Source organism: Mycteria americana, chromosome 1, assembly GCF_035582795.1.
Source record: "Mycteria americana isolate JAX WOST 10 ecotype Jacksonville Zoo and Gardens chromosome 1, USCA_MyAme_1.0, whole genome shotgun sequence".
Taxonomy (NCBI): domain Eukaryota; kingdom Metazoa; phylum Chordata; class Aves; order Ciconiiformes; family Ciconiidae; genus Mycteria; species Mycteria americana.
In genome coordinates this window covers 218,189,714-218,216,316 of record NC_134365.1, presented here as the reverse complement: position 1 = coordinate 218,216,316, position 26,603 = coordinate 218,189,714, and the positions used below count along the sequence as shown (strand labels likewise).

The 26,603-nt window shown below is 39.4% G+C and overlaps 1 protein-coding gene across 1 annotated transcript in view; it reads right to left on the bottom strand.

The window, feature by feature from the left end:
* TENM4 (teneurin transmembrane protein 4) overlaps window positions 1-26,603 on the bottom strand; it is a 355,432-nt gene that overhangs the window by 186,482 nt on the left and 142,347 nt on the right. Inside the window, exons 4-6 of the mRNA XM_075491203.1 lie at window positions 25,671-25,923; window positions 20,368-20,466; window positions 18,064-18,299 (exon numbers count right to left, since the gene is read on the bottom strand). Coding sequence (XP_075347318.1) covers window positions 18,064-18,299; window positions 20,368-20,466; window positions 25,671-25,923 — 588 coding nt within the window. The remainder of the gene's footprint in view (window positions 1-18,063; window positions 18,300-20,367; window positions 20,467-25,670; window positions 25,924-26,603) is intronic.

Genomic DNA, 26,603 nt, shown 5'->3' with positions numbered 1-26,603 from the left:
GAATGAGATGCACCCACACCATGCATACAAAAGCGCAAAACCAGAGAATTATTTGAAAAGCATTTTGATTACTAAGTGGCTTAAAAAGAACTCCGAAAATGGAGTGCAAAGGCTTGGAGCTAGTGCTCTATTCAGGGTTTTTGATTTGATGTTTCTAAGCACAAAATAAAAGCCTATAAATATTCCCACCCATAAGGCAAATAGACATCATGCAATTTCTGCTGCAGAGAGGTAATAACCACAAAAGCCTTCCTGAAACCAGAACAAAGAGTCTGATTTACTTTGGAAACACACTCTGGTAGCAGGTATGTTATTAGGAAATCACCTGATTAAGTGTTTATCATTACTGTCTTCCAAATACCAACAGAGTCTGATTGGCAAGCTGGTGGAAGATGCAGTCTTCAGCTTGCTCCCCCTAACTGCCATACTCATGCTAAAAAGTCAAGTAGTAACAGCAGCGGATGTTTTGGGTCTCTAAATCTCAGTGGGATGCGTAAAACTGTTGATGCACAGAGTTGTTTAAAGGTTTTAGGAGAGGCACAAATCAGCCCTGTTCTGTGCTAAATTGATGCAAAGTTCTTGTGGGGAAAAGAAAAAAAAAGACCACAATCAGGGAAAAACCCTGGAACCATGGATGAGAGGCACAATCATATACTTTGAAGTGTTAATGTTCCTAAAAGCAAAGTGAAGCTGTAAAAATAGTTTGAGATTCCTGATGTTCTCAGTCTCCAGGTCAATTGAACCCACTGTTGACATTTTCTCTGGCTTTTTTTTTTTTTCTCTGCTCAGCTAGGTGTAAGATGTGGCTCACAAAGAGCAAATGTCCTCCTAAAAGCCCCCATGTCCTTCTCCCTCTCGCTCCCCAACATGATGCTCAGTAGATATTCAGAAATTGAAGGCTCCCCATGTATTAAAAGAGCACACTGCAATTAACAATCATTAAAGTGTACCCTTTTGTAAAATACCATGTAGCTTTCTCTGCCTAGGAAGCCTCATGACATGCTCTTTGCAGAATCCTTGGTTGTATTTCCCATGGCTAATAAACCTCTTTTGTCTGCCTTCTCTCAGAATGGAAACAATACTTAGGGGAAACCCTGCAGGTGTCCTCTGTGGGCTGTTTCAGCACCAACATCTTACATGATATAAAGCCATCTGGGGCATCTGGCCCATTATGCTCATATTTTGACACCAAATCTTCGACTTGCACCACCTTTTAACTGTAGCTAAGTAGCCAGCAAAAAATGCCCTGAAACTTGCTGAGTGGGTAATAGAATTTTCTGTGGCAGAATAAACCACCTTATCCTCAGTCCTAAGTGATCTCTGGCTCCTTCTTGGTGGGGAAAAGAAGGAAGCCAAACTCCAGTCCTTCCAGGGTTTGATTACTTTGCTGAGTTCAGCATTTCAACCACAGCAGTGTGATGTGGCTATTCATTTGCTGGACTCAGATTCACTTTAGCAAAGCAAATTTACAAACACTTTAGCATCAGCTGAGCTATTTAACCATCCAAATAAATCAAAGCTCATATTGGTGGAACCAAGTATTCCGGATCATGATTCTTTAGGTTTTAACACATCATCTCATTCTGTATTGCATTACTCCTACTCCATAGCTGGTTTTGGAGGCCATAAGGAACATTAGCTGATGCTGTTAAGCCAAATAAAGAGGAACATTGTTTCCAAATTTGTTTTGAAGAGATCCAGGCTTTTGAGTATCTTTGTATTATTGCCACTTGCTTATGACACAACGAAACACTAAAGTCAAAACAACTTACTCAGCGGAGTAGAGAACAAAGAAACCGGTACAGCATTTAAGATGAAAAAGGGCAAACAAAGATAATAATTCACATGGTCAACAAAATGGACATTTCTTGGGACAGGTTGATGGAGCGAATGAGTTAGCAGAGAGAGGCAGATGATTGTGATAGATCACAGGGAGAAGAAAAGACAAGACATGCTTACTGAAGCATATGAGACCCCCAGAAACCACACCAGTCAGCAAAAAATTGAAAACCACACTGCTGGCCCTTTATTAGCTTGTTGCTTTGACCAAAGCAGCAAGCTAAGTGTAATAAGTAACCAAACCAATCAATTATGATGTTTGAAATTAAGGCTATGGCTGAAGCCACCAGCTGCTTCAATAGTGTTTGTTAAATGTGTTCTCACAGCGGCTCACAGGCTCTGCTGCTGCCTGTCCCCTCAGAGCTAAGTCCTGCAGGTACTGCTGCTGGCCTGGTGATTCCTCACCCGGGTGAAGCTCCTAGAGAAGCTAAGGAATGAATAAAATAACAACCGTTTTACAGTTAACAATTGATCTTGCCCTGAACAATGAATAAAGACTTTCTCAGAATGGAAGCTCAACAAAACCAACAAGTTAATCATCACCACCATGAGCATGGTGCACAGCCTGGATTTACAGCGAGCCCAGAGAGTAAATGGCATGCAGGCAAGACAGAAAGTCTTTCGGGCTTCTCAGTTGAAAAACCTAGTCAGTCTCTTCACACTAAGAATGCTCCATATTTTGACTCCATATTTATCTAAGGATGTCAGTATATTTTGCATAAATAACACAGGGGAGTGCACAAGCTTTGGAAAAGCCAGGCTTCTCTGTACAGCCGCTCCACCCTCCTCAGCTCAGCTGTTTTAACACTGGACTCCATCTGGAGAAGAGTGTGGCTCCACTGCTCCACTGGTTTCTACGAGCACCTCACTGCACTGGTGACAGCAAAACCAAAGCCAACACAAGCCAAAGGACCACTCCTGGTAGGGAGAATGGTTTTCCAAAGCCCCCCTGTGAGGCAAAGGAGTTGTGAGGCAAAGGAGAAATGGGAAAGGACAGCGTGAGAAGGAACAGCTGAGAAGCACTGATGCCATAATGAACAAGAATGAAAATGAGAAAGAAAGGGGAGGAAGGTGAGAAAAATACTGAATGAGGGAAACTGAGAAAAAGGAGGAGGTCAGGAAGGAGCAAAGGAAAGCTAAGAAAAAAAAGTAGTAAAAGGGACTCGGAATAGGAAAAACAGCTGGAGCTCAGGCAGCGGTTGAGAAGACATTTATATAGCTTGTTTGTTTGCTCTCTCCTCTTTTTGTGGAATCAAGCATAAGATATGTGGTGGTTACATATTCCTCTTTAACCTTCAGGTTCGACAATCAGACTTCTAATAACACACTCTCTAAAATGAGACCTGAGGTTTGCTTTTTCTCCTAATTGAAAAAAAGCTGAATTCCACCACTGAATTACTCAGGGCTAATTTTGACTCAAGTAAATGTATTGCTTTCACTCCTGTCTCCGGAATAAACTTGACTGTAATTATCTGGATAACTGTCTCTCTCTACACTGAAATTATATGATTTCTGTAGAAGTGGGAGAATTGACTGTTTCAGAATTAATCATATTTTTGTGACATTCAATGTTATGAAAAGGAGCCTTTCAGCATGAAATAATCACTGGTTTGTCAATCTTCAATAAATCAAGGAAGAGGCATGCAAGATTAAGGAGAATAGAAACAGTAAAACAAACATTCAAAAAAGAAATCAACCGGTTTGTTTTTCTCTTACACCACTGTCCCATTTCAGTGCTGGACAAGGCTTCCGTATCCCAGTGTGGCAGAACATAGCAACACAGCAAGAGTCGCGGACTGAAGTGGTTCTATGGCCCTACTGGTGTCGGAAGAGGGTAAAAGCAGCAAGCCTGGATGCAGGATATTGTACCCGCTCTCTTTGTTTGTAAGGTCAAGTTCTGGACCAGATGGATCCAAGCCGTTGTTCATCTAAGGGCATGGAACACTTTGATTGTTGCAGTTATTTAATACCCAAGTACCTAACAGGTTCTCAGGTCTGCAATTGAAATCTAGGATCCTGACTAAAGATCCCAATGGTTCGCAACATCATGAATTCACACCATTTAAACATACCTACCCGGGTCACTGAGCCAGCCACTGTGGGGCAAGGAGAGAGGGATTTCTGCAAGGCCAGTTCTTGCATGGACTTTGGCAGTTACCTTCCGACCAAAAACTCTGCACAGCGCTCTGTGTTGTTTCTAGCATCTGAGCTTATTTCCTATACGTAAATGCTTTTCTTCCGTGGCTTAAAGCTCTTACTCAAGGCATGGAAAACCTGACTTCAGAAATCATCCTCTGCCCAAATGAATGTGAGCTTGCACACCAGGACAGGACTGCAGACATGTGGGAACAGAGAATCCTACATACAACACTCTCCACAACCCAGCTGGATCAGGGCTGCTGTGCAGGTCGAAATGTAAAATTAATAGGTCACAAAGGAACGGAGCCCAAAAGGCAGCTTGATTATATGTTGTTTAAGTGAAGACTCTCAGCTTGTGGCTGGGAGGTCCCATGGCTCTGCTTCCTGGCCTGTTGATTTATTTGACACGAGACAATAGTTTAGAAAAATAAAAAAAGGCACAAGGAGTGACATTTAGGGTAATGCTCACTATTGTAAATTCCCCATCTGGCCCCCTTCCTGACCACTCAGTAATCCACCTTCAGTGAGAAAAAAGGGTTTAAAAGTCTTCTTCACAGACTGGGGATAAAGACACTGTTGGGCTGGGCTGCAAGTCCTTCATGCTGAGAACTGGAGAATCTGTATCCACCCACCCCTGGGTGAAGAGATTAGGAGGAAGGATTTAGATGATAAAACAGAGAGATAAAACACAACACGCTGTGTTGTGTTTGTTTGTGGGGTTTTTTTAGGACCTCAAATGTCCTAAAGTAAGAGGCAGGTGCTTTCACAGCCAGCTCAGTATAGACACATGCTATGGGATACATCCAGTAATACCCGGGACCCTGCCTGCTGCCTGACCGTTCCTCCACGTTCAGAGCTCACACTATGCAAGTACCAGAAGTGTTTCTTTCAGAGATAATTCAGGTTTCCTCCTTCCCTCAATCAGAATCACCATGTGCAAAGCAGGAATTCAAATGATGGAGAACTTCCTACCTCTTAGAATTTTGCCACCAGAATGGGAACGGCCTCTCAGGAAAACAAAGCATTGTGGTAATCACCTAAAATCCTGGCTGCAAATGCATTTACTTGCTTGGATTTGACACAAACCAATTATTCTTTGACCCCTCCTGACTGAAGAGCTGTATCAAAGATTTCCAAGATAGAAGCAGATGGTCTACCAAATAGTATTAGTTCCTTCGTAGGAGTACACTTTATATTTTAATTTAGTTCCCAATTGCTCTTAATAGGGAAGAAAAAAAGCTTCCAGCTGAAGCATCACATTTCTTTGAAATCTTCAAGGAAGTGACTAGAAAGACATGTTATAAAATGAAGCCGTTAAACTCAATGTTTGTTCAATGCAAAGAGTCAGCACTTCCTATTCAACGTCTTCCTAATTACCCCTGGGGATCAAAGACTTTCAAGTGATTGCCTGTCCATTCAAACCTCTAACAGATGATCACTGGCCCCTCCAGTGCTATAGTAGCTTGCTGGATGCTTGTAATTTCCTTCAGGAAAGAGAAAATGCAGTTTTAAATGGATATATTTAAATATTTTTATGGGTATTTTTAGGAGGCTTTTTTTAAGTGTCAACCTATAGTAAAAATAGACATAAAAGTGGTATGGCTTATCCAAGGAGCTGTCTGTTTAAATACAATCTGTAATTTCCTTCACCATCTACACCATTGTTAAAGTAGAATAGGAAGTTGAAAGACAGACCTCAGCAACACTTTGCTGCTGTTAGGCAGCTTACTGCACCGAAGAAACTTATTTCAGCCCCCACAGCTCTAGTAAATTTGGTGTTCCACATGCTCAGGCCTTTCTGAGTAAAATAATATTTTCCCTTTTAGATACCCTTTCTGGCAGAGACCATATTACTATAAATATTACTGAGATATTTCTTCAAGATCAAAGTCAATTATAAGATGGTCCCACTGTACCTCTAAATGGAGTTTTAATTTGTGTATATAATATTAGAAATAATGGTTTTCCCATTGGGGTACTCACTTCAATTAGAGAAATGAGGACAGGCAGCCCTACCAGAGGGCCTCCTACCTTGCTTTACAATTACTAAAATTCTGGGCTAGCCTGTTGTGGACAGTGTAATTTTACAAATGCCATTTCTTTACACACATATAAACCCTAATTAAAAGTGTGTAATTTACATAGGTAAATCAACAACCTCTCACATGCTTCCTTCCTTATTATGTCTACCAGATCTTTTCAGAAAACCCGGTTTCCCAAATTAATATAATAGGTTGCTTAAAGTGTAAAAAATAGTTTGCTGTTTAGAAGTCACAAACAATACCTGTCGTCTTCTATCACCCCAGCACAACAGAGGTGGGATCAGAGTTTAAATCTAGTATCCCAGTTTAAGGGTTAAGATCTAAATATTGTTGTAGAATTTGATGCATGAGCTGATCTCTCAGATGGCTGTCCGCTCATCTATCCTTCTGAACACGAACATGATTTTATTATAAAGACAAGGAAATGATTTGAGAGTGCTGCTTATGATTGAATCCTAAAATCAGCTGAAAACTGCGTTAGTGTTATTAGTCACCATGCCCGTTCTAATAGCATCGGAGCTCCAGCTGGGCTGTGCTAGTTGATGTAATAAAAATTAACAAAATTACAATCTCTGAATCCCTTGATGTCCAATGCACAGGTTTAACTTGAGCTTTACTTAGCCTGAGTAAATCTAGCGACTTCAAGAGCACGATGGAGGTGCTTCAAATTCAGTACAATTTTGTAGATCAGGGCCAGAGTGCTCATCAGCATCATCAGAACCGAGCTCTAAAGCAGAATCCTATTGGCTTGGTGACTTTTTGAAGAGATCTGAAAAAATTTAACCTGTACTTGTATTCAGGAGCATCTCATTGTTTTAACTGCTTCAGATGACAAATGCATGGGTATGTTTAAAGCAGGCTAAGAATCTTTTAATTTATTTTCTAATTTTTCTTTACATAAACTTGAAAAACAAGCAGATTGTTCCAACAGTTCATTTGGAGAGGGCAAAAATCCTTTTTTTTTCCCTGTACAAAAGCTCGGCAAATGGATACAAATGTACAGTCTGGGAAGGCTGATAAAGTGGGTGACACAGCACAATTAATGACACTAGAAAATTTTTTTCTGTCCAGAGACCATAGGCAAAATCCAGGACAGTACTTTCAGGTACTATAAATCTAAGTGAATGGTTCAGATCAGTGTGAAAAGCTCTCTCAATAACGAAACTTAACACAACCTGATGATTTGTTCCCTTGGACTTAGAACTAAATCCAGCACATAGATTAAGGCAAGTGCTGGCAAGTGCAACCCACAGTGTTCTCTTAAAAGACCCACAGCCGTTTTTACATTTAATTACACCTAAAAAAAGCATTTGCTAAAGAAACTCAAAGTTCGCCAAGTCAAGCACTCAAAAGTGAGCAAAGAACAGAATTAAGATTGCTTGTGTGATTTTAGATCAGCCCCTGTATGCATATGTACTCTGTAATAGCCTTTAATTCCCTCATCACAGGCTATTTTTTTTCCACTGGCCCAATGCTGAGCAGAACAATTGCATAGAAATTGCCACTCAACCCTGGCAACTCCAGCATTGTAGCATGTTCAATTGCTTTCTAGGGATGCCATATGTGCAGCCTGGTTGGTAGCAGTAGGAGAGGGTTGGAAAGGGAAGGAATACACTCAGTGCAGACAATTTGGCTACTGCACTCTAAATAGGTCCCTACTGAGCATGTGTGAACTCAGATTTTCTAGTTTTGTGGCAGCCAGCTCTGGGTGGATCAGGGATATGATAAAGCACACACTACTGTTTATTCTTCCTAATAGAAAAGAGGTGTCATGATTCTCCATTACCTCCATGCTTCTGCAATATGAATATGAAATAACAGTAGATCCAACAGCAAAGTTTTGCGTAAGTGAATCACCACATTGGCAGGAGGGTTCCAGACCCCTACTCTCACAAGTCTATTTAGGGTATGTTCACTTGTGATTGTTTAGGCCATGATAATTTTGTTTCATCATTAAATACGAACGTATCAAAGTGCTTGCTCAGGGACATAGCACACTGCCTTGTCCCTTCATCCCCAAAGACTACATTTTTAGTAGTGAATTAAACAGTACCAAGCAGTGGAACTTGATAGTCTAAACCATTTATTTGTTGGAAGGGACTCTACCATGATTTTGGCTCTGGTCAGCCAATACCTTCTGAATTCCTGTGCACAGTTCAGCTAGCAAGGACCAGAGATCATTCTCAATAGATAGTTTGGGTGTGACCATCCATAAAAGTTTAACAGTATAGAAATGCACCCATTCTGGACCAGTTGGATGTCCAGAATGGTCCCACATACATGTTCACAACCTGGAGTAGCCCATGACCCAGCTTGACTGGAGAAGGTACACTAATGTCAATAAACTATTACTGACCTCTTGGATTAATACTGTTTGAAATATCATTATGCTCAGATTGTGGGATTTTTTTTTCACCAAAAGCCTCAGGAAGCCCTTTTGATGCTTGATTTCATTATCATTTCTGCCATAATTAAATGAGATTCTGCTCCACTGATAGTCCAATTAGTTTCTTTTGAAATACTTAGTGTAAGCATAGCCATCATCTCTGCTAACTGCCTTGTTCTGCTTTGCTTTTTAAAGAGTCTCTTTGCATAATGAAGTGATGCTACAGTTGTACTAGGCAAGCAAGGTGCGATGTTGCTGCTGTGTTATGTGCTACCATATTTGAAAACAGCTAACATATGCTGTTCTCATCATCTTTCTAGGCAAAAGCTTCTGATTGCAATAAGGACAGACTTGGAAGTTAAGGTATGACAAAATCAAATAAAGCGGAAGACAGAAAAAGCTGGTGATGATGGGAGAGTTTGTTAGTGTTTCACTTAAACACAGAAATTCAACAACCTCTAAACATCTATTTATTGAGCATCAGATTCTGATATCTCACAGTGAACTGCATAAGTGGTCCTTTTGGAGCTTTTAAGTTTCAGCATAAATAGTGGTGTTGAAATCTTGTCACGGAGAGAAAGAGTGGATTGGACTTTTTGTTCTTTATTTTACAGGTCATCTAGTATGTTACCTAGGTAGTATACTTAACAACAACACTTCACTTAACACTATAAAGATGTATATCTACCACATAGCTCAACTTTAACTACAGGTAAAAAACCTTAGAGAATGCATCACTGCACATACACAATAGAAATGTATGACCTGGCTGCAAATCAGACTTTGAAACCATCTTCTAATTTATGTTAGAAAAGGACAGGAGAGAAACACTAAACTATAACTGAAGAATATTTTTCACTGTCAGTGACATCCCTAACTGAGCTTACTCTTATGACTAGTTACCCACAAAAATGTATGGTATTTAAAAACACTGAAAGAAAGCCCATTACAGGAAACATTTCTTTCTGTCTCCACTTAACTGCAATTAAATTATGTTATTTCACAGTAATTAGTATGAAATAAAAACATGGACTTGAGGAGAACTCCTTCCAGTAGATATTAAGATCTGTAAAATTGATTCCTTTTCAGCGTTTGTGTGCAAAGGTCAATGTAAGCCGTGAAATGAAGATTATAGCAGCACATCTGTGCCACTGTCATAAAGGCAAGGCCAGCACTTTCGGCATCAGCATGCTGTTATTTTCTTTTCTGGGGGCTTACAGCAACTATAAAAATTCACTAAAAGCAACTGATAAAAGCTTATAAAAGCTGAGAGCCTGTATCTTACCATTTAATAAACAAAGATAGAATTTAACTCATCCCTCCTTGTATTAAATATTCTTAAATTTAAGAAAGGATCAGGCATCTAAGGGGCTAATTGTGATGTTATGTGACTGATGTGTGGCTTCATGGTGCACTGATGCAAACTCCAAGATCAGACGGAGCCCTCTGGATATACAGCCTCAACCTGCTTTTGACCAGCTAAAAGAATCAGTCATATTGGTGGTCTACTTCTAAATGGAATTCATTCTTCCAGTGATCCCACAATGATGAAAGAGGATCAGACTTTGACAAAAGGACCTCTTCATTCAGTGTCAAAATAAAACAATAAGCGGAAATAAAAAAAGTAACATATAAAACCCCAGAACAATAGGGAAATACAAAGTAATCTATATAAATCTAAGACCATGCAGAGAGTTGAAAAAGGAAGCCGAGGACATGAAGAAAAAAATAGATGGCTTGAAAAAAACAAAGAACAATAGAACATTTTTAAAGTGTATTGAAACCTAGTAAACTGAGCAACAATATAGCTATTCACTTGATGGAGATGGGGAAATTGTCGATAATGTTATAGTAAAGGCTAAAGTGTTCAGTAAGAATTTTTGTTCTGGTTTTTAGAAATAACTACCATAATGCAATTATTTCACAGGAAATAAGTTTTTTTCCAGTCCATTAATAACCAAGAATTATATTAAACTACAACTATTCAAGGACAAATATTTTTAAATCTGCAGGCTCATTTAACTTGTACTCAGTAAATGAGACGAGCTAGCAGAAGAGGAATCTGACTCACTGATGAATACCGAACCAGCTACCAGGAGATTAGAACAGGGTTAATGCTATACAAATATTTAAGAAGGGAAAAGAAGAGGATGCAAGTCACTTAGACTGGGTAGCCTGACACCTATTACAGACAAAATAATGGAAAACATAACACAGAATTCAACTGACGAAGAATAAAGAAAGTGAACCTATGGTAACTCAGGCCAACCATATTGCTTTTCTGAAAAATAGATCTTAAGAAACAAACAGTTACCCATTTTTGACAAGATTACAGTTTAGTAAGACATTTGATTTAATTTGGTATGACTTTTGATTAAAGAAACAAGCACTTTCCAATGGTAAAAAGCAAGGAATACATGTGCTTAAAAACTAACTGAAAGACCTTAAAATCATCATCGCTGGTGAATAACCATCAAATGTTAAAATTTCTTGTGAAATTCAACAACTGATAGTCAGCCTGAAATTATCCAACATTTACATCAATGTTACATAAGTAAACATAAAATTATGGATGACTAAACATGCAGATGACTCAAAGACTATTCAAGTGACAAATACAACGATGAGGACGAAACAGACAAATAGAAGAGCTGGACAGCTACTAAACTTGAACGATTCAAACAAAACGTGCTTAAGGTTCAAACAAAATGTGTCAAAGGCCAGCCTATACACTTAGGATAATGGATTGCCAAGTTGTGTCCATGAAACGGGACATTGGCTTCTAGAAAGCAGAGGGTGAAAATGACTTAAGGACTAAGCACAAGAAGATGCTGTATAACAAAATCCTAATGTAATTTCGATAGCCACAAAGAGCTAATGAGACCCTTACATGTGTAAGTTGTCGAAAAAGTGAACTGAAGTAGGTATGTGACTTAACCTATGTAAAAAAGGTAGAGTAAGTAGCTGGAGTTTACTAGCCTTCAATGTCCTAAGAGGTCACCCTACAGGATCTGATAGTGTTTATGGCTTTTAACATTGAAAATTAAGAAAAACATTTAAATGAAAATCATGGGAATCTTCCTACTTCTTCTTCTTGCTTCCAATAAACACTGAATTAATTCCTAAAAGATGCAGTACTTGAACAGGCTTTTTATCAGTGTAGACTCTGAATAACTGTTAACCCATTTGCAAAGCAGAAATTTTGCCGCTGAGTTTCAGAACGTTTGCCATCAAATGGAATACCTACATTTTAATACTTCTCAGTTTGCTCACACTGGGCAACTCTAACAAAATTAGCAGGTTTATATTATCTTCTATTATCCTTTTCCAGTAATATTTTCTGTGGTGTCTCTCATTCAATAGTGTACACATCATCGTATATTTCTCCTATCCCCACACTTTTAATATCAGGTTACAGAGCTTATTTAGGTCGAAACAGTGAATGTTCTTTAATGGAGTTTCTATGGTGAGTCTTTTAACACCCACCTGAATAAACTGATCTTCACGAGAATAGCTTTAAAGTGGGATCTTGTACCTTCATCACCTTTATTTTAAAGCTGCGGTTAAATCACTTGTACTTCCTTTACTCTAAAGCTAACAGTAGCTGCTATCCAAACATACACTGCAAAATCCAAATAAAAAAAAGAGATGCACACAATACTCTAATAATACAAACAGCTCTTCCTGACTTTGCAGATGATGGAAAATAAGATCTGAATTATAATTCGTACCACCATGCACCTAAAGCTGCAACGAAAGACAACAAAACAGAGGGAAATATAAGACCACATACAGCTCGTCTTAGTTTTAATTTTGTGTCTTTCTCATCTCTCTGACAATTACTGTCTTGTGTACAGGTACAACGCTAACAACCAAATGCCTTTTCTTGGTCATGTCAGGCAAAAGGTATACATAACATTCCTTAATGTAGCTATACTGAGCTGTACTTTGGGGATCTATCTGTATTTTATACAACACTGTGTGTGCATGCATGTGGAGGGGAAGAAGGGGGAATGTAAAGGGAATGGGGCTGAACCATTTGAGTGATTCACTAATTCTTTGTGGATCTGACCAGGGAAAGTTTCTTTTGCCAGATTCCCATAGGCAGCTTTCCTGAGCTCAGTGCTGCTCAACCAGCCTCTTGTAAACTTTACACACAGCAGCTGCCCTCACTTGCTCCTTAACAAGAGTGAAGTGTGATTGAGGCTAACACAAAGCCCTGTGATCTTCCCACCTCTCTGCTACGGAACAAACGATGCAAAAAGATTCCTGCAACTCGTCTGAAATCATGCACTTTTGAATGATCAGCTGGAAGCTCATGTTGATGGCATCCATGGGGCTGAGACTATTTTCATGTCTTAGCTTTCCCGAGATAATTTACAGGGGCAAAATTTGGAGCTCAACAACAAAAAAGATAAGAAGATCATTCAAAACTGGATTGAAGGGTCAACATCTGTCTTGATGTATATTCTGTCTTTAGTCAGGTCAATCTCCAGAATCAGGAATACATAAAAATATATGCAGACTTTTCCAGCGTTAGTCCCGGTCCTGTTGCAGACACTGGGACCAATGCCGTCAACTCTGACTGCATTTGAATGAGTGCTAAAGTAAATGGAGTAGCTCCAGTTTAAGAGGAGCGTGTGCAAGAGAAGAATAAGGCCCGTATTTCCCAAATGTCACTGGATATGAAAGAAAGAGCTAGATGTCATTTAAACTGTACGACTTAGTGAGGGAGTGGCACTAACCATGCTTGTATGCATTTGGTACAATAAGAGACAGCTTTAACAGAAAAAACCCACATATTCAGTTCTACTATAAAAGATAAATATGGTAGTGCCGGGTCATGATGATAGTACCTCTTAACCAGTATACTGAAATGTTATGTTTCACAAACATCTATAGTATATAAAATATATTACTGATAATACTGTAGCACCTTTCAGACTGGATCTCACAGTTTTATACATTAAGGATAAATAAACTAAATGACACTCAAAGTTACTCAGTGAACTGTGTGCAGTAATTTTGTGAAGATGTGAAAGTAACAAAAACGGACCTGGAAGCTCCTCTTTAGGTGACAGACTGACTTCATAATGTAAAGGTTTTGCTAGAACAGATTGGTTAGCTACTATTTCTGCATTTTATCTAAGATAAGATGGAAATAGAAAACATTGAAAGATCCCTGTAAATCAAAAGAACAAATGGCAACAGCAGCAAAACAGAACTTAATCTGAAATCAGAAAAGAATTATTAAAGCAGCAAATGAAAGAAACTTGTTGGCAGGGTAATAAATTGGTTTATATTTTAACTTGAATAAAAAACCTTAATATCAAGTTATAAATGTAGGATTAATAGATATAGCTCAAGTTTAATAATTAAGCATTAGCAACTTTCCCTATTGATCTCAAGTGGCAATGGTAATTGGTATACTATACATCCATAGCTAACTAGTTAGATAGCTAAGAGCTTTGGAGAGCTGCTTTAAATTGGGTTTATTACATAGCATCAAAGAATCATGGACAAACTGAGCTAAATTTAGCTTTCAGGGTCATTTTTAGACAATAAAAAGAAAGATACTTTATAAACACGTCATAGTCCTAGCACAGTTTTACTGTCAAACCATTTTGCCTGTAGCAAGCAACACTGTTCTTTAAGTGAAGCTGCATCTGTACGGAGTTCAAACAAACACAGAGCTGAAAAGTAGAAAGAGCTCTGATTCCAATCAAATAAATGACTGTTTTGGCTTCATGATATGTTTTCCAGCCCTAACTTTAATCTAAATCAAATGCCCATCTTTCTTGCTGTTCATGCAATGCAACCGCAGCACATGCTTAAGTATAGGAAAATTGCAAGTGCCCAACTACATCAAACTGTACTTCCATCTAGTCTGGAATCTACATCAGGCAGAGGATAATACCTTCTGTTTCAGAAGAAAGAAATTATTCTCCATCACTAATTCATTTAGAAACTGTTCTGCAGATCTAGCCAAACAGCTGCTGGGCATGGAGATCTGGACAATCAAACAGGTCTTTTCTGTTTCTAAACTCAGAAATCTTCCTCCCAAGCAGTACAGCAATATCAGAGATGCTTTACAGTGCTATGCTAGCAGGTCTGGCATCTACCAGGTACAGAAACTCTGCTGGCAAAGTATTTGGATAGCAACATACCTCGTGGTATCATCTCTGCCATAAGAATCTTGCTATAAATTAGCCCTCCAAGGCAGAGCTCCACAGCATAGAGACCCCATCACATCCCAGCAAAAGCCATGAAAATTTTCCTTGTTTAGCTGTCAATTGAATGGACAATCCTAAAATGGGAAATTTAATTTTAAAGTAGTGTCTCTTTGCAACCTCCTGGAACAGCAAATTTGCAGGTCAGTTACAAGCCGCTTAAAGAGGCCTTTCATTTCAGTGGTTCCTGCGGTACCGTTCCTGCCATTTTAATGTTACAGCCCTGATCTGCCATTGCTTTTCTCTTTGGTGTTCTCACCCCAAGAAACAAGCTTCTCCGGAGCTCACGAGATTTGCATAAGCTGTGTGTGTGCAAAACTTTGATGTGCATTGTTGCCACTGCCTTAGTGTGTGCCTCTGAATATTTGAAAAGGTGGCAACAAGTCAATCAAAAGCTGGTTAACTGAAACAAAAACCAGCTTCTGGTGTTTAATACACCCTGTTATATTTTGTTTGTCATTATCTCTCCAGACCACTGACTCAGTCCTGTAAAACCTTTAGTTTGATCACAGTGTTGACACATGATACCAGCTGTTCGGCTTCCACGGACTTCTATTTATGCCTCCTTTCCTCTTTGAAAAAGCCCAGCAATATAAATGAACCTCAGACTATTAAATACCATAAAGACTTTCATGAAATAATGGAAACTCTGCCTTTTAGCCTTAAAAAACTTATTTAGCAAGTGCTTCAGATGAATTTAAAAAATAGACTGGCTTCAGCAAAGAACTTCTAAAATGACCCAATGCCTCGTTGTTTCCATGCAGCTCTGCCTGCCTCAGATGGTCATCCATCACAGTTGTGTCTGAGCATCTATCACCCAAAAAGTATTGCCAATAGCAGAGTCCCTCGTGGATCTCCCGATGTCTCCAGTTCCACACACTTGTACAGGTAGGTAAGGCCTGCAATGGTTTTTTTTTAATATTTAAATGGATGACTGTGATGTGCCTGATGCTGTGAAGAGCATCCTGAAGCCCTAGACATTACTCTGAAGTATTTCCATTAACCGATCAGTGTATAAAAAAATAGAGTAAATGCCAAGCCACTACCATGGGACCCGATCCAAAGTCCATTCACTTAAATGGAAGTCTTTCCAATGACCTCAGTTTGCTTTGGAGGATGAAAATGGTCATTAAAAAGATAATTTCTATGGTTGTTTTAACTAACAAGAGCAAGTGGAAAGTAGCCAAGTTCCCAACACTCATGAGCTGTTATATAGATTAGACCTTCTTACTCATGATTAAGTTATACCTTACCACTCAAATAGTCCCCATGGCATTGCAAAGATACTGCTTAAATAAGGAAAGGTATCTGTAAGAAAATGCAACTATCTAAATACAGGGAAAAAACCCAAAAACTGGAGGAAAAACATAAATTTGTTTTGCAAACAGACCAGGTTATTTAAAAGAATGAACAAGTTCCTGTTAAGAACTGCATAGTTTTATCAGAATGCAAAATGTCTCAGCTTAACTTAGTGAAAGTACAAACATTTTGACTCCCTGATTCATTTTTTTTCTTTTGGGTTAGGTGATACAATTCTCATCTGCAACTTGACAGGATGTAGAAAATAATTACAAATGAAAAGGTTATTCATAATTTTTAAATGAGTTAATTAGTAAACCCCGCCAGTCACTCATTACAGTAATTAATAATTGATTATACTTGAAATTAAACACAATTTTTCATCAAAATCTAATTAAATATCTGCCTTTTTGCTTGTTGATTAGAACAGTGGGTCTGGTAGAGACAATCTTTGCTAAATATGTTTATGCTGAACTGAACCATCGAATTTGATTTTTAATAATTGATAGTTCCTTTAGAAATTAGTAATTATGACCCATAATTACAGCAGTTCAACCTGATCAGCATTTCTGGCACCTTGCCAGCTATCCGTGGAGCCTGGCAAATGCCACAGAATTCATCTGAATGGGGAAAAAAGGATGGGAGAGCACTCAATGGATCTACCTTTTAACTGCATTAACTGTGATTTTAAACAGGACCCTGATCTTTTCAGAACTCTGAAAAAGGTTTTTGAGTTGGAGAATACCGAGTGGCAAACCAAACTCTTCTCACTCTATCAAACGGCACACACCTCCTCCGTCAGAATTAACAGGCACCCCTATTCTGAGTTATAACAATACTCTTCTGACACACCGAGATAATGTCCAAAGGAACCATGTTCAGGGCATAAGGAGAATAGCAGACAAATGAGAAAGGCGAGTCCAAATGTACGTAGCAAATGATGAAAACTGACTGCATATTTCATCAAACTGCTGCTGATCTAATGTTAGTTAATTAATCATTCCTGCTCCTCTTACAGGAGGCATAAAAGTGACCAGAGTATGATGCAAGGCAGAAGTGGAAAAGTATCAGTCATTAAAGAAGTGTACATAAAAGGAACAGAGTAAAAGCAATCCTTTGTGGTAGTGCTAATTATACTCATGTGAAATGAAAGCAAAAATCTTTCGATCCAGGCTAAGATTTGTAATTCTAACCACAACCTTTTATAGATCATTAGTGTACAGGAAGTCACAGCGAAATCAAAAAGACTCATTTGTGCCATGAGAAATGGGCTTTTTTACCTATGATCACATCTGTAAGTGTCTTACAACTAGAGTTTGCACCACTGACAGTTTAAAATAGAAGTCTAGGAATGGACCTTTGTAAGACAAATATCAAATCTAACTGAAGAAAAAGTATTGGTAACACCCCAACTCTACAGGCTGAAAAACAGAATTTTCACTTCTAACAGTCCAATTACTTTTGCAGCAAACACTGAGAATGCTTTTTCGCAATGAACGCTGGCAACCCTTATAAACCAAAGAAATTCAGATCATGCACAGCTCAAGAAAAATCCACTGTTTCTCCACCCAAATAGCAAATTTCCCCGACTCCCCCTACTCAAAAAAGGCCCTGTTGGACCAATCTAAACTCAGTCCTTCTCCATCCTCCCGGTCACTCTGTGAACTTCAATATTGTTGGTTAAATGGCTAGGATGTGCCATCAAAAGATAGAATAAAATCACACTTTTGTGTGTCAGGATCTTGGTTCTGATTCAGAGAATTCCCATGGACCTGGATGCGACCCTGACTGGGACATGGACCTCACTGCCTGTTTTAATGGGCTGCTTTGAGAAAACCTGGTGGGTTTGTCTCACTCCAGGTACACTTTACTCTGCAGAAAGTAAACAGTCCATGCCGTTGAAGGGAGCACAATGTATGACTCATGTCTTAATAAGCTCTTCTGGCTCTAGACATGTTTTAGGCTCCCTGCCATACCACTGCAACCTCAATTAAGTTAACAGAGGCTTTATTTCCCTGTTACTTTGTAGCACGATCTTGACCCTCTGGTTCCCAAACATTAGCATTATGGGTGGGTTTGTAGAGAAATGAAAAAAAAAACCCAGAAAAAAAACCAGAAATAAGCTTACCTATGAAATACGCCAGCAGGATCACCAGCGTGACTGAGATGACAATGGCACTCAGAGCAGCACATTTCCAGTTACAGTACTTATAGGGTTTCTTCAGGTTAAAGGCAGGCCTAGAGAAGGTACTTCTGGGAAGGGGCCTAGGGGGAGGTGAGTACACAGTGCTGGACGTCAAGGGATATCCCGGCGACGTTGTACAAAAGAGGGGAGAAGTGCCTCCAGGTTTGAACAGGAAGTGCCTGAGGGAAGAAAGACCAACAGCAAGTGACTCCTCACACAACTCGAAGCCAAGGGAGACGTGGGGTGGGAGGATGGCGACTGCTGCCAGGACGAGGAAAGCAGCTCCATACAATGCTGGCTACGGACATGGATGGCATGCACGAAAGAGAAGAATAAAAATCAAAGGCAAGTCACACAGAGTAAAGGAAAACAAAACAAAAAATCACAGGGCCAACAATGCCACAGAGAACTCTTCAAGGGCAGGAGTCCCCTCTGTGGAAGAGCTGGCGTTAGAGTGAGATGAATACCCCAAGCACAGCTACGACAGACTGGTGGCACGGGCAGCACCGGGGGACTGCTCACGCTCCCACAGAAATGCCCTACGGAGACTGAGGAGGAGCGTGGGTCGGATTAAAGAGGGGATGGTGTTTACCAATTCATTGATCACTGCATGAGAGCGTTTTTTGTATGGCATCAGTGAATGGAGATGGGGAAAGAGAGCTTAAGCCATTCCATAGCACCCCAATTGTCACAGAGGGGAATATTCACACTGTCCCTGCCCGGCAAACTTAAGCGTCGGACAATGGCATGGCTAAAAGCATCAGAGCCCAGAATTCAAGTCCTGTGTATCACTAGTGGGGAGAGGCACCTGCTTCCAGAAAGCAGTCCAGAGCACCTCAGTTTGATGCCTACCTTTAAAAAGTGTGAATTACTGTCAAGGCAACAGTGTTTCCTGTCCAGTGGAGGCACCGAATTTTGCCCGTTACTACAAATGCAGCCTGAGAGCCAGCCTATGAGGACCTTGTGTGAGACTCATGAAAGTCAGTGCAAAAAAACCCCACTGCAGTCCATGAGTTCCTGAAATGAAATGTCCCAATGGGAGTTCTCTCCATGGGAATCCTAAATGAAAAACCTAATTTAGGTGGGACTTCATGAAGTACAAGGCATTCAAATTTTGGAAATGAAACTTGGGAAACAGGTCTGACTTGTCTATCACCATGCTGATGTAAAACAAAAATGCAGCTTGTGAGGACTGAGAAACAGCCCCAGTGCAGTTTGCACCTTCTGCCACAGTTTATGGGGCCAGATTTGCAGCCAGCAGAAATGCAATCAGCATGGATCCATGGGAGGCAGTCAAGCCAGTGGATTATACCAGACGAAGACTTGACTCTATTTTCCCCTTGAAGTCACTTGTGCAGTCACAGGGGGAAATGTCATATGCAGAAACATCACCATGCAGAAAAGCCACTGATTCGTGCAGTATAAAGTAACACATAATTCTCCAAAATAGGTGTTTGTAGTATTACAGCCATGGTTTTATTGGTACTCTAAGCATGACTACTGAGCATTAGAGAAAGATTCATTATTTCTACTAATGCTCTACATCAAAACATTCATTTTTACAAAGAGTCAGATACTATCCTGTGTTTTGGAAAGTATTTATTTAGACACAGACATATCTCTTCTGAGCAAAGAGGTACCTGCAGTGTTCAAGTACACCAATTAGATCTTCAGTTAATGGTGGCTACCAAGTTAGACACTGCCAACACAAGGTCAACAGTTTTGGCACTAAGTGTCAAGTTAAAAGCTGCTTATAAATTAAAGTTAAACGACCAAAAGTTAGGTAAAGATGCCAGAATGGGTGGTTAAGTCAAAATCAAAGGCTTGGCTTACATGCAGCACTAGCAGACACTTGTAAGATAAGGTATGTGGAAAATATCAGTTTAACAATGAAGTATCAGGCTGCCAGCACAATAATGGTTTAAGATTTTTATGGAAATTAAATTAATCTTAGTTTATATGGGATTCAAAATTGCTGTAGGTACTTCTTACTAATGAAATGACTTTCAAAACAACAAGGGAAAAAAAGCAAATGGCATGCTGTGGCTCACTAGCATATTAATGAGTCTGCCATTAATATGTACAGGACACAGTGCTCCAAGCCTCAGAACCTCATTTTTTTAAAGCCACCTTGGAAGAGACCAGCAATGGTGTTGCCCTTGAACATCACTGATATGACCAAATGCTTTCATGCAAGGATCGTAATGACTGTACAGTAAACAGGAAGACCACGTAAGTGTCACATACCCATCATTGTAAGCACCGTCATGTCGGGAGGAGGTGAGAATGTCCATCTCAATGAGGTTGTCCTGCAATGTCTCTAGGAATGTCTGCTTTGCTATGTTTCTACATACATATGGAAACATGAATGAAGCCAGTGAGTCATGCATATATGAAGTGTGATCTTATAAACCACAATGGTTATAGTGCAGTTGTGCATGGAATTAGAATGATGAACCATATATTTATATGTATAAGATGCTACACATATATATATATAGCTTTTAAGAATGTTCACTTCTCTATATATACACTATATATATGCATATACACACATATAAGCACACACGCCCATGTGCATGTATAAAAAAAAGTTGAAGTCTTTGTTCATTTCACATTATTTATTGCCAGTGACACATGAAACCTTCTGAACTGCTGGATTCAAAAGGCTAGATTTCAATCCAGCACAGCTGTAATATTGTTATACTCCTGCATCTGTGTTATTGTTACTCTGAAAAGGCACAGCACAGTATCTATAACCCACTGTGGCCAATACCTTGGTAGCACAGTTCCATCTAACGCCTTCATGGATTTCCAGCAAAAATCTGTCACTCCTTTGCTTACGTTTCAGTTTTGCATTTGAGAACTTTTTAATTACCAATTTGATTAATTTGTTTTCCTTTGTGGAACTATAACTTACCATTTAGAAGTTTCAAAATGCAAGTTTTGCTCAATATGAGCATTCCAAATAAAAGTCTCTCAGTGATAAACAGATAGAAGCTGGAAAAAGGTTACGCTGTAACCCAAATTCCAATACCACAGTATTGACTGTAATCTGGATAATACAGGCAATAGGCGAGATACTTAGGGCCTGCACAAGAAAAAGCCTGCTTTTGACTTTGCACACAATAGTGGTATTTTGCAATATCTGGCCTCCCCGGCATGTACTTTGATGAGTCACATTTTGACTTATATATGCTAAACTGTTTTGTACTTTTTGAGGAGAATAGCAGGAACATAAAGAATTAAGTCAGAGGCACGGCTGGAAACAGACCGTGTCTTTCTCACCTTCAGGCTTCTTCTCAAGGCCTGGCAAAAGAACATTCTTCTCATCATTTTTTTTAAAAAAAACAGTCCTGATTTTGCTCATGTCTGTTTTCAGCATCAAAACTGAATCTAAGCCTGAATGTGAATAAATTCCCTGGCCAAACCTAGCAAAAGGAACATAGCATTGTGACACTTTATCACTTATGCAGGATTAAGTGCTTACAGGATATAAGTGACATGATGTGAACTCAAACGAGAACTCCTCTGTCAAAGAAACTGGATTCAGGTAACACGCTATACCAAGAGAAACCAGCCCTGTCACATTATACAAACCTTGATACTGTCCCTTCTAAAATGTCCTCAACCTTAATTTTCATTTCTACTTCCTCCTCTTCCTGCTGCTAATGCCAACTCTTGTTTAGTTCAACTCACTACTTTCGGAGGCCTCTGGGCTGCTTTGACAGAACGGATCTACTCCTGGATCTGAATGAAAGTAAAGTGACTCCTATTCACAGCTTTGGAGTAAAGTGGATTGACATGCATGAGCTGTGTGCCATAGCACTTGAGACATCAGTCCATCCCCAAGTGTTTGCAGCTTCCTCGCATTCCCTGGGAATGCAGGAAAGGTTGGATGTTGAATTCAATGCAAAAAGCAGCAACATATGTGCATGCATTGAGCATTTAATGGGTAAGAGGCAAGGCATCTAGCAAAATGCCAATCAATAAAAGTTCATCAGTAGTTAAAATCCATGTCAAATTGGTTCCATGAATTTCAGTTGTGGATTGTCAATAAAACAGAAGAGGGGAGGGTTATATAATCTTATAGAGTATGTATTTGTAACAGAGCGGTCACTGGGTCACCGAGGTGACTAATGCATGACTGTCCTCCTCACTGAAGGCTGGACAGAGCCTGCTCCCTTGGAGATTACCTGTGAACAGCTGTCTAGTTACAAACCACTCTCCCTTCTCATCATGAGTTGTAATGGCAGAATCTGACCTTACGTGATTACCACATGAAATTTCCTGGGAATGGAAGTCTTCTGAAGGCTGTTGGTTTGTCAACTAAAGGTCCATCTAGTCGGCATTTATTTGCTTTTGCAAGGTCAAATGTAAAGGAACAGGCCACAGAAGAAGGAATAGTGAGGAATAAATATGGGGGGAACTGACTTACCTGTCAGGAGTGACTGCTGAGCAAAGATCTCCTCATCACAACCTTGATATTATATTGCTTTTAAAGCAACAAAAAAGGGAGCAGACAGGAAAAGAAAGAGGAAGAAGGAGAAACAGAGAAAAGGGAGTAAAGGGAAACTAATGAAAAGAAGGGAGAGAAGAGGAGGGGCTCTTCCTCTTGCAACATATAAAGTTCTCAGATATAGGATATGCTTATTGTGTCAGTTGTATACTTGTGCTACACATCTCTTCTTGCCTTTGCATTACAGTATGGAAATTTTCAGGCAGTGACAAACCATCCTAAATTCCCCATTCTGAATACTGCCTGGAGTCCACGGCAGTCAAAATCAAGCCTCTTCAAACTCTGGGGTGCTTAAAATCTATAACTGTAGGCACATTTCACAGCCTGTGACAAACCCTGTTTAAAAGACATAGCTTTTTCTTCATGTTTTCCCTCTCTGTTGACTAATATGGGATTTAAAAAAAATGGATATTCAACAGAAATACAATTCCATTTTTGACATGAGATTACTATAATCTCCTATTGCTATACTTCAAAGGCCTTAATTCTTGGATTAATGTCTCTTGGCCAGGATTTATTTTTTTTACATATTGGACATTTTATTCTGTTGGTGGAGGTCTTTTTTGGTTCTAAAAATCTTTGCAGTGTGGAAGGTCAACTTCATGGAAGAGGTGGAATTGGGCATCCAAGTTTGCTAAACAGCTCTGAACCCTGGTCTTTTATGTCTAGAGAATTCCCACCGAAGGAAATGGAAGACCTCTGCATATCGGAAGAGCAGACTATTAGAGCAGAGATTTGTCAGATTTACTGATCATCTATGCAGCACAGCCTCTTTGCATAATGACACCATTATAACACATTTTATTTTCTTAATGTTGTTTAGTGAAGGAACAAAAGCCTGTCAGTCATGCTCTGTAAATGTGCTCATTTGCTGTTTGGCATAAAATTACACATTCTTTTTCAACATGTTCATTGTCTGAATGAACAATGGGCAAAACTAAGCCATTCCAACCAGTGTGTCAAAAGCCACAACATCAGTCTCGAAACGACCTGTTTTCTACCTAATTAATAAAATGGTTAAATTGAGGATCAGTTACAAATGTGACTGATTTGTGATGCAAGTGAAATCATCGAATGATGCAGAAGGATCTCTTCATGCAGGTAGACCTCTGACATCCATGCTGGTGAACAGCAATAATATGGCCAACCCAACTTGCAGAAAGAACAGTCTCCTTCAGATCTTGAAAAATTTTCATCCACAATGATTTTGTGGAGAAGAAATGAGGACAGTCTTTAAGGATGTACTAATTTACAATTTAACAGGAGCAGTCCAGGACTAGCCAGATAATTGTCCTGTCTATCAACTCCTGCATTTATTAAGATGTGGTACGGTTGCCTCTCCATCTCCCTCTCTGCCAACAGGATTGGACAAATGGGGACAGGATGTTTTCAGCAAAGACCTTTTATCTCTGACATTCCTCCATTGATCCAGCAGCAATGACGTTCCTTCTCAACTGTAAGGTGGTGGGTTCTGAGAGACTCCAGTCAGATGAGAGGATGTCTTGGCACTATTAAAACAATATATTATCTCTTCTCCAAAGAATTCACAACCTGATTTAGAAAAAAGGCACAGGGTTTCCTCCAGAATTATAGAGGATTATTCACAAAAGGGCTGCAGGAGTGGGACCTAAGTATTTTTTAATTTTTTTTTTTCCCCCAAAAAGAAATAACACATAAAAGTCACTGCTTGGGTATATATGCTCAAGAATTAGTAACACAATATAATTACTGAAACTGTTGCCAAATCACACTTGCAATACTTGCTTATAATTTTGTCTTAATCTTTTGGATCCAGCTTCTTAGTTGGGTCTTTTTAATCAAGCAGTCGCAGAGAAATTAATTATCCTTAAATGCCATAAAATGTTAGATTGAGGTTTGTTTTGGAAGTTTCAGAGGGCCAGCAGACATAGCTCATTCTCAAAAAGATCGACAGATGCGTTCATTTTTAAAAAACATTTTCTCAGCAGAAGCTGGCAAAACTGGGTACATTTTGTCCCAGGATACAGACACAGCTACCATTGATCTCAATGAGATTCCCATAGGCAGTGACCTAACAAATATGGCCCCTGGCTCAGTTTTCAGTTGGTATATGCTTTTTTCCATCTAAAATCTTTCTTGTTGGTTTGAGAAGGTAAGACAAATGAGGGAAAAAAGGCAGCTAAGTAAGTGCACCATGTTAGGCCTGGAAGATTTCTCTCCAGACTGAAGAAGATACCATGTATGGGGGCTAATGAATCCAGCATCTCCAGTGGTTTCTCAGTAGCAAAGGAAATGGTGAAGCAAAACCTCTGGAGAATGCAAAACTGAGTTTCAAGTGGGACAGCAAGAAGTAGATGCACTCACCATCAGATGGGAGGACTGAGGCTGAGGGAGTATGACAGCTCCCTTTTCCAGAACCTACACAGAACCTAAACAAAGCTATGAACTAGAACAACTCAGTGTACCCTTGCCACACCCTTTGTGTGCTGCATAGGTGGAAAAGAATTTAAGAGCTAAATGGAAACATCATTAATTGACTGATGCCCTGCTATCCAGTGTTTCATGCTTGCTGGAGCAATGTTGTAGGATAGTAAAATGCAGCAGCCAACCTCTCCTCATTAGGTAAAACATGATCAACCTTTCCTGAATGATGTACTACAAAAGTATCTGCTTGACGAGGCACAGCTAGAAGGCTAAATCTTTTCAATATATTGACTGATTTCAGTTTCTTAAATAGGATATTGATTTATCCTACCACATAGGAAGAAAAGACATCAAAGGAAAATAAAAGAAAGAAAACCAAGAACATTTTAATCTATGATCCTAATTCCAATTTTAAACGAGGAAAATAACCTTATGAGCAGCTGTTAAAGACAATATTTTTAGTTTATGAAAGAAGAGCAATTTCCTCTTCTCCTAGTCCAAATAAAAAGACAGAAGGAATAATAAATACAACTCAAAATACAGCTAGCTATACAGATGTGTATATTTTCCATAACATCCTTAGCACACACAGTCAGAACATTGTAAAGTACTAAAGAAAATGACCTACCTAGTCTCCAGTGGGATGTTACTGTTAAGTAACCAGTTGTCCTGAGCATGGGCTGGCTCTTGAGTGCTGGCTGGTTGTTCTCCAGAAAGAGAGTGGTCCGTAGGAGCTGGGCTGGGGTTGCTGCGTGGTGTGAAGTTCCCTCTGTTTAGGGAATTGATGGAGGCTGCGTGATGTTGATTTGGGGTGTGAGCATGTGATATTGGAGGTGGTGGAGTTCTAAGTCTTGAATGATTTTGAAGATTTGGAGGATGATCTAAAACATAAGTAAAATACTTTTAAGGTTCATGACTTGAGTTGTTCCATACTGCACTCATTTATGCGCAGGCACTTCTAAAAAGTATGAAGGCTAGGATGCCACATATCCTAAATCAAACTCAAAAGGGTAACATAGCCTTGTTCCATATGCTCTAATGACACATGTATTGATCCCCCAGCCGGCTAGAAAAATAGTTCGGTTTCATGCACAAAAGTTATGAAAGCTTAAAGTACTGCAACAAGGCTGTCCTGACAGCCAAGTTAACTCCAATGAACAACTGCAGGTTGCAAACTGCAATCTATCTGTGACACTGATTTGTGATAAAGCATGAAAAATACAACCAGCCTGAACAGATAACACTTTAGAGCAATTTTATGATGGATATACAGCTCCCTGTGAAGTTTGTTCTGTCTGGTTTGCCAGAGAACTTTCAATAGTTAAGTCAACAAGAAGACTGAGAATACATTTAATCATAGACTGAGTTTAGGGAAAGCCATAAAACTGTGTCAGGGTTATACAATTTAACAAAATCCAATAGTTTGTGTTGTTAGAGATGTACTCAAACTGAGTAAAAAATGCATGTGGCATAAAAACTGAGATGTCAGGAAAATGAAACAACATATGGTGAAGAAAGATGTAAAGATCAGTGATATGGCTACTTTGAGTAAAACTCAAAG